The 11,081-nt window shown below is 36.0% G+C and overlaps 1 protein-coding gene across 3 annotated transcripts in view; it reads left to right on the top strand.

Annotated features, from left to right (window-relative positions):
• Positions 1-11,081, top strand: part of Nfxl1 (nuclear transcription factor, X-box binding like 1) — a 45,722-nt gene that overhangs the window by 9,916 nt on the left and 24,725 nt on the right. For all 3 annotated transcript variants that reach the window (XM_008837698.3, XM_008837699.3, XM_008837700.3), the window contains 7 exons: positions 236-366; positions 3,818-3,996; positions 4,220-4,381; positions 4,482-4,582; positions 5,191-5,305; positions 6,294-6,418; positions 9,097-9,219. In XM_008837698.3, coding sequence (XP_008835920.1) covers positions 236-366; positions 3,818-3,996; positions 4,220-4,381; positions 4,482-4,582; positions 5,191-5,305; positions 6,294-6,418; positions 9,097-9,219 — 936 coding nt within the window. The remainder of the gene's footprint in view (positions 1-235; positions 367-3,817; positions 3,997-4,219; positions 4,382-4,481; positions 4,583-5,190; positions 5,306-6,293; positions 6,419-9,096; positions 9,220-11,081) is intronic.

The raw sequence follows: 11,081 nt of genomic DNA, 5'->3' as shown, positions 1-11,081 counted from the left end.
CAGAGTGTTAGCTGTAGTTACTTTATGCTGATTGAATCTGGGTGATTAATATTTCTCTTTCAATGTTATATGCCTGAACAAATTTTTATATTGTATTAGAAGAAAAGGTTTTGCTTTTTCCCCTGAGTCCTTAGGTACCTCTTGAAAATAATTCTGTGTGGTTCCCATTTTAAAGTATTGTATAATTAGCAAAGAAAAATCAGATTCGTGTTAATTTTTGGCACCTTTGTTTTAGGTTTGGAGCTGTTCAGGATGTTTCTGTATTTTCCATATGCCCTGTATTCAGAAGTGGGCCAAAGACAGCCAATTTCTTGTATCTTCTTTAATGGATGATGATTTTGGAAAGAAAGATTATCCTTGGCCTTGGTAACTTTTTCTAGTTCATTGGATTTTAAGTTGTAGAATAAATGAATATTATAGATCATAAGTTGCTTTATTTGGATATTTCAGTGTCTGTGTTTGACTTAGTCATTTGGCTTGTAAAGATAAGACCTTGGTACTGTGCTTTCTTCAGCTGATATAAATACTATTTCTCTTCTCTGACAAACCACCAGACCTTGTTTTTACCTGTGAAACAGCTCCTTAATTTTGCTTTTAAAGGACTTTTCTATGAGGCTGAATGAGAATCAGTCATTTGACACTTCTCTCCTTGTATTCCTGTTAGTGACCTTAGTGTCATATTGTGTATGTTTATTACTGAATATGTTAACGATTATAGGATTTCCAATTTTATCTTCAGAAGTCTCAAAACTACATTTGTGTATTTGATATCTTTAATTTTTCTACATTTATTTTACTAGCTTTGTTTATTACTGCTGATTATGGACCTTGGGCTTCTGTTACATTTTTAGAAAGAGTAGAGAATGGAGAAATAAAATTATCTCTGTTAAGTAAAGATTTTAAAAAGTTATCTGTACTCATAACCTTGAGTGGTAGATTGTTTGTTAAGGTAATTAAATATCAGCTCAATGGTATGTATTTTAGAAATTTTGTTAACTGATTTTAAAAATTTATAATTTTATATTCTTTTTTAAACACCTCCCTCCCCGAATTGTGTAAGATACAGGCCTAATAAATCCTGGGTTTGAGTCACACTTTCCTTTATTATTATTTTTTAAATACTGTGATATTTGTAAAATTGTCATGCTGTAGTTAAAATTTTATTTATTATTTTTATTTTTGTATATGAGTGTGTTGCCTGTACATATGTTAAGTGTACCCATGTAGTACAATGTATGTGGAGGTCAGAAAAGGGCATCAGATTTTCCTGGAACTGGAGTTGCCATGTGGGTACTAGGAATTGACCCTAGGTCCTCTGTAAGAGCAGCCAGTGCTCTTCATTACTAAGCTATCTCTCAGGCCCAGTGCTGTAGGTTCATCAAATATTTTAGACATGGAAATTTCTTTGTTAAAAAACTACATAGTTTTAATCCCAGCCCTCAGGAGGTAGAGGCAGGCAGATATCTGTGAGGCCCACTGTGGCAATAATAAATAATGGCAACAATACTAACAACAACAATAATAATTCTTGGCAATCAGCAGGAGATTTTATTTGCCTGTTACTTCTGAGGATGTTGAAGTTAGTTGAGAGCAACAGTGAGTTTACTCTTATTCATAAGAAATAGAATCAGAATTTGAACTAGGATCTTAGTCTTTTAAATTTAGTTCTTTTCCAGCTGAGTCCACTCTGCTGGTATTGCTTTTAGAGATACTGTTTCCTCTTCATTGAATACATGCTTCTTTGAAACAGTTTACAATCTTGAAGTCTATGTTTGTTTTATTACTGAATATTATTTATTTGTGGTGGAGGGATTTTAGTGTTTAGTGGGTGCAGAATGAAAACAGGTATTTTGAGTTACTAGTCTTAGAGATTTAAATTTCACATGCACTTTTTCTTACTCTTGTTCTTTTTGCTTGTATTTTAAGTAGGGATTTGGGGGCTGGAGAGATGGCGCAAGGATTAAAAGCACTGGCTGCTCTTGCAGACAATCCAGGTTCAGTTCCCAACCCACATGGTGGCCTGTACCTCCAGTTCTGGGCATCAGATGCCCTCTTCTGACCTCTGGGGCACCAGACATGCATGTGGTACCCTTACATACATATAGGCACTCGCACATTCACATAAAATAAGTAAATCTTTAGTCTTTGTGCTTGGAGAGGGAAAGTATAAGTACGAGAATAATGAACTGCAGCTCTTCTCCCAAATCTAAAAGGAGCAGAAATGTAATCACCTGGGCAGTATCCTTTGTATTCTTTACGTCGCAGCTTTTAAATGGCTAGTTTCAGTATAATAAATGAAATAAGTGGCTATTCAGGTTATTAACTCACTTTGTGAGGTAACTAGAGCTTGGTAAAAATGGGAATAAGCTAGTTATTTTATGACAGTAAATTTAAGCTCTGTTTCTTCAGGATAGGGCATCTTTGATGTTCATTGTTGGCATTCATTTTAATTGAAATTTGTGTTTGAGTATACACACTTCCCAAGCTAGTGGGCAGTTTAACACATAGTGAGTTGTCTATTGACCATCCATGTCTAAGCTCATTAAAATCACATGGCCCTTTTCATAGTAGCCACAAGAAGAATATTTTTCCTTTAGTAAAGGAAAATTTTAACTCTTTCAACAAAATGTTATTTATAACACATGAGATGTGGTATTTTGTTTTTGATTTTTAAATACAAGAACAAATATCTTTTGGTTATTTTCAGCATTTGTGTGGTGGTGTTTGGAAGCACAGCATGTTCTTATGACAATGAAAACACATTATTTTTGATATAGAACAAATTTAAATGATGATCTGAAACTGTCCTCGTACAGTATCCTGACTACACAGTTGTCTGGAAAGAAATGAGCCATAGAGCATCTTTAGGAGTGATCTGTGATATCTACAAGTAAATTTTTGATAGAACTGAATATTGGCACTTCTAGTACCCAAACTTACTTATTTTGATGAAGCATTTAAATAATTCTACTTTAGTGGAGAAAATAAAATCGTATTAAGCTTTTCTTGGACTTAAGCAAATCGGATATATGTATTTTGTGTTAGACATTGAAAATTAGGGAAGTCTTTATTTCCAAGTTCTTTTCCTTCTAGATTTTTGTCATGGTTCTTGTTGCTAATAGTTAGCCTACATGTACTCTGACTGCTTTTCTATTTGCTTTTGCTAACTACATGGCCAAACCTTAAGAAAATTAATCTTTGTACAAATCTGGGTGAATACCAGAAGAATGTAGTTCATAGAGATTGTGGTTAAAAATCTTGGTTATTAGCTGGGCGTGGTGGTGCACGCCTGTAGTCCCAGCACTTGGGAGGCAGAGGCAGGTGGATCTCTGTGAGTTCAAGGCCAGCCTGGTCTACATAGTGAGTTCCAGGCCAGCTGGGGCTACAGGGAGACCCTGTCTTCAAAAGACAAAAAAAAAAAAAAAAAAAAAAAAAAAAAAAAAAAAATCTTGGTTATTAGTCAAGATTATAGCTAATGCTGCTTTATAGCTATATTTTGGATATGTGTGTTTAATGAATAGTAAGTAACTACATGTGACTATTTTAAAAGTATAAATATAAAAAACTGGTGATCCTTGCCAAGTTTTATGCATAACCACATTTCAAGTTCCATATGTTGCTGTTGGTTACTGTGTTAGATGGTTTAAGTATAAAATAGTTTCATATTTCAGGAAGTTATATTGTGTAGAGAATAGTAAGATCTTACATTATACTTGACAAAAATTAATTGAATAGAATGCAATCTTGTTTGTGTTTTTTTTGTCTCCCATGCTGATTTTAACAGTAAAACTAGCTTTAATTTTATTTTTCTTTATAGTCCAAAATGTAGGTTTGAATACAAACGATCAGAAACACCTAGTAGGTACTATTGCTATTGTGGAAAAGTAGAAGATCCACCTTTAGATCCATGGCTTGTGCCTCATTCCTGTGGCCAAGTATGTGACAGAGAATTTAAACCTCCTTGTGGCCATAAGTGTTTGCTACTCTGCCATCCAGGTGAGTTACATTATTATACTCTAGTTGTTTATGGCTGCCTATTTCTTAATGTTGTGGCAAACAAAATTATCCAAGTTGAATTGAGAATTTGTTTGCTCTAAGAAAATATTGGAATGTATTACTCTTTAAAGTATCAGTAAAGAAAATTACAGAAATTCCTGATAGATGCAGGAATTACAAGTTTTGGTACTGACTTAATTTCCCTCTCTTCATTTCTTTCTAGGTCCCTGCCCTCCTTGTCCAAAGATGATTACAACTACTTGTTACTGCAAGAAAGCAAAACCTATCCCCCGTAGATGCAGTGCCAAGGAGTGGTCGTGTCAGCTGCCCTGTGGGCGGAAGTTGCTTTGTGGGCAACATAAGTGTGAAAATCCTTGTCATGCAGGTAAGACCATACTTGTGAGATATTCTGGCATTAAACAAACTCAAAGCTATCCTTATTGCTTTTATAGTGTTTGTGTGCTAACTTATCATTGTAATTTTAGGAAATTGTCAGCCTTGTCCAAGAGTTAGTAGACAAAAATGTGTGTGTGGCAAAAAAGTAGCTGAACGAAGCTGTGCAAGTCCCCTGTGGCACTGTGACCAAGTAGGTGGTTATACTTTGTGATGGGTGGGCATTAAAAAATGCAGAAAATAATGCTTGGAAAGCAGAAGTGCTTGTCAGGGTTAGTTGAATAGCGGTACGGAAGAGTAGCAACTTGGATGAGCTGTTTCAAGTTTTAGGAGACTACTTTTCAATTTAATGTCATTTTTAATTGCTGGAGGAAAATGGTTCCCTCAAAATTACTTGCTAAATTTTGAATTCAGTGTATTGCTTTACTTGTATTGCATTGTATTGTTTGCTATCTCTCCTCCACTCCCCTTCTTGAGTTAATCCATTGAGAGAGTAGGATTAGTTTGGTGGGTTGCTTTTCCTAGAATTGGCCTGGTAGTACTTTTGGAAGCCTCTGGTGGATGGTCATAGGAAGCTGAACGTACATTTTCCTTTATTACGTTTTAATGATACACTCTCGGTGCGTGCAGATATATATGCATATGTATATGTGTGTATATAGGTATATACATACATGTATGTATGGCACCTGTGAGACATAAAGCGTAATAATGTGAAGGGCATAATGAAGTGGTAGAAAATGGGTTATGTTTTGTACAGTCTCGTTAAGTTTTAAATTCTTCACTATGCTTTTATTTTAGGTATGTCGAAAAACACTGCCATGTGGTAATCATACATGTGAGCAAGTTTGTCATGTTGGTACTTGTGGAGAATGTCCTCGATCTGGGAAGAGGTCCTGTCCATGTCAGAAATCAAGTAAGGCTTGTTTTTAGGCAAATGAGCTATTGAGTCATGAGGAGACATGGAGGAAACTCTAATTTGTATAACTAAAGGAGGCAAGCTACTTTGAAAAAGCTATATGCTGTAAGAATCTAAATATATGACTGTCTAGAAAAAAAAATCAAACTCTGGAAATAGTGAAAAAAAGTATCATTTGGAAGCAGGAGAATAGGCAGAGTCCCATGGGTTTAGGATAGTGAATCCCTTCTGTAACATGCTATTGTATTAAATACCCATCATTCTACATTTGTCCATATCCATAGAGTATGCTACACATAGGGTGACCCCTGATATAAACTATGCTCTTTGAGTGTGCTGTATTATCGTAAGGTCATCAGTTGTAATACTCCATCTCTTGGGGTGTATTGGTAATGAAGTAGGCTGTGCTGTTCCTGTCATCATGTATTAAGCTTATTTTTGGCTGTGTGTATATAAGGGCATATAGTTGGATTGCAGTTTGAGTCAGCTTTCTTGACTCTCTGCCAATAACACATTTTTAAGATTTCTAGTATGTGTCATAATATGATTGTTAAATATAAGTTTATAATGTTTTAAAGCTTGTATCGTTTTCCCTGTGAAATTGAGCACCATTAAAAAGAAAATTGTGTATATTGTGGAAATCCCTCAAAGTTTTATGTACTCATACACATTTCTTTAGATAACTGTTGAAGTACTTGGCTCATAAAAATGTTTATTGATGGTAACTTCTGTGTCAAATTTCTTTTTAACAAACATAAACTTGGCAGCACTTGGGAGGTGTAGAAAGGAAGATCATGAGTTTGGGATTAGCCTTACACAAATATTAGGGATTGTCTTCATAAAGGTAATTTTTTCTGGTAATCATGTAGATAAACAAAATTTTATAGATTGAGAGGCTGTCATTTTTCAGGGACTAAAGAACAGGGAACTTTGTTAGTAATTCATAATGTATCTTATTTAACTTTGACATTTTGTCTGCTTTCAGAGTTTTCTTTGCCTTGTACAGAAGATGTACCAACTTGTGGAGATAGCTGTGACAAAGTGCTGGAATGTGGAATCCATAGATGTTCCCAGCGTTGTCATCGAGGTCCTTGTGAAACATGTAGACAAGTTAGTTGTGTCCTGTAACAATTTCTTTTAAGAACTATGCATCAAAATATGTCAGATGGGACTACATTGTGACTGTTTTCCATTGCTTACGTTCATGTATATCTATGTGATGGTCTGAGTATGTTGCCTAATATTTATAGCAAGGAGCAGGAATGAAATCTAAAAATTACCCATTATTGTTTTTAACTGGGTTAAAGTTATAATGCCCTTATTTTTGTCCTTATTTATCTTTTTTTATATTTGCTCAATTTTTAAAGTTTTATTTGGGAATTAAATTTATTTCTGCCAGCAGTGGTGGAAGACAGAATGCTAAGGGAGCAAAAGAAAGATTTGAGACTAGAGGTGGGACTGATGATATAACAGACTTCTCAGCTGGGATTTTAGACAAACTTCCAAATTATGGGAAAGTCATAGAGTGATGTTTGGTTTAGATATTGCTACTATAGGTTCTCTTTCTATTGCAAATGTATACATACTTAAAATCAGAAATCCTATTAACAGCCAGAGTTGCACTGTTTTTAACTTAGTTTTCCTTTGTGTGTTCATTATTCTTTTTTTATTACGTGTATTTTTATTGAATTTTTGTGCATTTCATACAAAACATCTTAATCTTCTTTATGCCCCCTTCCTCATTTGGATACCCCTCCTGTAGCCCACCCCACTGGATTTCATGCATTCTGTCATATATGTTAAGGCCTATTGAGTCAAGTTAGTGTACGCAGATGTCCCTCAGTGCAGGTTTATCCACTGGGATCTAATCAGCCTATCTACAGTTTCTCCCTTAAAGAAAATCAACTCTCCCTCACTCAGCAGTAATAAGCTGCCAATAGTTCTTCAGCTAAGGTTGGGGCCTGCTGCCCATTTCCCCAGTTCTGTGTTGGGTTTTTGTCTGCTTGAGTTTGCATGGGTCCTGTGCATTCTGACACCATTGTTGTGGGTTCATATGAGCAAGGTCCCAGGAGCCTTTGAGACTCTTTGTTTCCATATAGTTTTATACCTCTTCACCTGGCTCTTTCAATCTTTCTGCCCCTCTTCCAAAATGGTCCCTGAGCCCTGGGTAGGTAAAGTTTAATAGAGGAATCCTGTACAGGGACCCACACTCTGCAGACCCTTATTGTCTACAGTTTGGCCATTTGTGGCCTTTTGTGTTCATTGCCCTCTGTTGTATGAGGGAGCTTCATTGTTAAGAGTTAAGAGATGCATTAGAATTCTCTGGGCCCCTTGTTTGACTATGTTCTGTGAACCTTAGGTGTAAGGTTCCATTACAGATGTGTCACTTAGGGTTGGGCATCTCACAGACACTTACCTCTGTACATTGTGTGACCAGTTATGGAACTCCGTAATAGTCTCTGTCTGTTGCAAAAGAAGCTTCTTTGATGAGTAGTGACTGGCATATTTGTCTGTAAATATAAGGATTCATATTTAGTATGCAGTAAGAAATTACAGTACCACACATGAGTTTCCTTCCATTCAGTGGGCTTTAAGTCCAATTAGATTACTGTGGATTTACCCTCTAAGATAAAAGTGCCCCTACTGTACCAATATAGTTTGCTGTGCCAGTCATTGTTGGGATTATTAGGTCCTAAAGCTGGGGTTGGACCATTTATTGATGTTCCCTTCTCCCTTAGCAGTTTGTATAGTGTCCTCTAAAATTGTGAGAGCTAGCTTTCAGGGAGGAGGCTTCCAGGTCAGTTCTAGCTCCATTGCTCCAAGTCCTGTGTCTGAAGTATGTACTGTCTTCAGCAGTAGAGTCTTATCTTCAAGTTCTGGGAGGCAATCAAGGGCTGTGGCAGTAACCTGTGTAATTTTGGGAATCTCTTGGACTACCTTGGCCAACAACTCAGGGAGGTTTCTCCTGTCTGGCACTGTTTCTTGTTATATAACCTTCAGCTATACACATGGACTCATATAGAGATGTTGTATGTGTAATTTTTCAGGAGGTTTTTAAACCAATATTTTCCTCTGGTTTTTCACAACAGCTAGGTATTCTCTCCCCTCTCTCCTTATCTAATTCTCCCTCCCTCCCTCCCCATTTAAAGTACCCCCATTTTCCCTATTTCATCCTTGATAATACCTGTGTCCTATGATCCCCTCTCTCTTGAGCTCTTTCTTCCACTTTACCCCCATGATTCCTTGTATAACCCTCCCTCTTTCCCTTTCAGTTAAATACCCCATAATGCTCTTATTTTCATAGTCTAGTGTGAGGTTGTTACCGGAAGGCATTTAGAGTAGTGTTGAATTTGATTTAGATACGATGGGAACAAGCATGTCTAGGTTTGAGACTTTAAAGTCATACACATTGTTTGGTTTCAACCATACTACTAGGTCAACTGACTAGGTTATTAGAAAATCTGGTTTGTTTTTTTTTTTGTACTGAAACAAGATATACAGATATTATGGTTGTAATTACCATAAAAATTGTTTTAATATATATGGACTTTTCTGTTATTTGATAATGCAAATTTCTATTGAATTTAATAACTAATATGAAATTCTTTATGGAACAAAGTAAAATATAAACAAATATTTTAGGATCTTCATCTTTGGTTTAGGTAGTTTTTCATATAAATTTGCTATTAAGATTTTTGTCCTTTTAGTAATTATAGAAATTGCAGTGTTAGGGGGAAATACTTGAATATAAAGTCCGTTTTAATGCTGTTACTTGGTGATTGGTTTAGGAAGTGGAAAAGCAATGTCGTTGTGGAAAGCATACGAAGCGAATGCCATGTCATAAACCATACCTGTGTGAAACTAAGTGTGTTAAAATGCGAGATTGTCAGAAGCATCAGTGCAGGAGAAAGGTATGTGTGATATGCTTAGGAAGCTAATTTATACATTTCTTAAAATTTGTCCTTTTGGAGCCTGTGATAAGCACTGACTTATTTCTTAAATGTTCGGTCATGTTCCTTGTTTTCTGCATAAAATAATAAATATTCTGGATTAATGATTGTTTGCATTAGTGGGAAAAAATTCTACCAGATTTTTAAATGACAAGCCTCAAATCACATGTGATAGCACACATTTGTAATTCCAGCACTCTGGACTCTGAGGTAGGAAGATCTTGAGTTTGAGGTCTATCTGGGCTACATAACAAGACCTTGTCTCAAAAAATGTCTCCTTGTCTCATACAATACTTCTGAACTTGGTTCTTAGGCTATTTCTGTCTCTGATTTGAAATGTTGCCAGTGGTGGTAGAGTGACAGTGTATTTGGTGGTTGAAGTCTAACCAGAGTTAGATAATAATAGACATTATTACTGATGCTTGACTTGGTATTATCTGACTGGAGTGTTTTGTTGAGTGTGTAGATTTGGACCTCCTCTAGGTTTCCTTTTTAATTATAAAATATCCTTTTTTTTCCCTTTGGAAAGATTCCTTGTTCTTAAATTTATTGAAATAGGGCGATAATTTTAGCTTTTTTGGTATACTGTTCGTGTATGTCCTTTTTTAAAAAAATTCTTTCAGGTTTTAAACTATTTGTATCTTTACATTTAAAGTGCATTTCTTACAGATTTTTTTTATTTACTCTGAGTTGACAATTTGTCATTTAGTTTGGCTACACACCACTTACATAAATATGATTATTTAAATCTGTTAGACCATCTTGCTAATTATGTTCTTTCTTCCTTTTTCTGTTTCTTCTCTCGTTTTTCATTGGTTCCATTTTATCTACTTCATTTGCTTATTGGCTATAACTCATTTAATTCTTTTTCTTCTCTCCTGCCTCTTCCTTTTAAGTAGTTGCTCTAGGCTTTATATTCTTATTTATTTATCTGTTTATTATTTTTATTTTATGTGTATGAGTGTATTGCCTGCATGTGTGTAAGTGTACCCATGTCGTATAGTGTCCTTGAAGATCAGAAGAGGGTGTCAGATCCCCTGGAACTGGAGTTACTGGTTGTTAGCTGCCATGTGGGTGCTGGGAATCAAACCCGGGTCCTCTGTAAGAGCAGTCCATTCTCTTAACTGCTGAGCCATCTCACCAGCCCCAGGCTTTGTATTTCTTTTTTTTTTTTTTTAAAGAATATTTTTGTTATTCGAAGAAGAGGCAATTTTTTAAAAAGTTTTATTTATTATTTTTATGTGTATGCATGTATTTTTTGCATGTAGGTAAGTGCACCCATGTTGTGCAATGCCCATAGAGGACAGAAGAGGCTGTTGGATCCCCTGGAACTGGAATTATGGACAGTTGTTAGCTGCCATGTGGGTGCTAGAATTCGAACCTGGGTCTTCTGCAAGAACAGTCAGTGTTCTTAACCGCTGAGCCATCTCTCCAGCCCAGGAGAGGCAATTTTAAACACATTGTTCCAGAAAAAACTTGAAGAAGGTCACATAAAAATATATATACAAGCTGAGCGCGGTGACGCACACCTGTAGTTCCAGCACTTGGGAGGCAGAGGCAGGTGGATCTCCGTGAGTTCAACGCCAGCCTGGTTTACATAGTGAGTTCCAGGACAGCTGGGGCTACAGGGAAACCCTGCTTCAAAAAAAAAAAAAAAAAAAAACACACACACACACACACACACACACACACACACAATATGAAGTTTAAGGATGGAAAAGCAGGGATAAGAAGTAAAAGACCAAAGAATTTGTCATCATGGGGTCAACTTTGGTGGAATAATGGTTTCCATTAGCTCTGTTCTTTTTTTTTTTTAAATCCTA

The sequence above is a fragment of the Nannospalax galili genome, unplaced genomic scaffold, assembly GCF_000622305.1.
Source record: "Nannospalax galili isolate Female #2095 unplaced genomic scaffold, S.galili_v1.0 scaffold318, whole genome shotgun sequence".
Taxonomy (NCBI): Eukaryota; Metazoa; Chordata; class Mammalia; order Rodentia; family Spalacidae; genus Nannospalax; species Nannospalax galili.
This window is presented reverse-complemented; position numbering and strand designations above follow the sequence as displayed.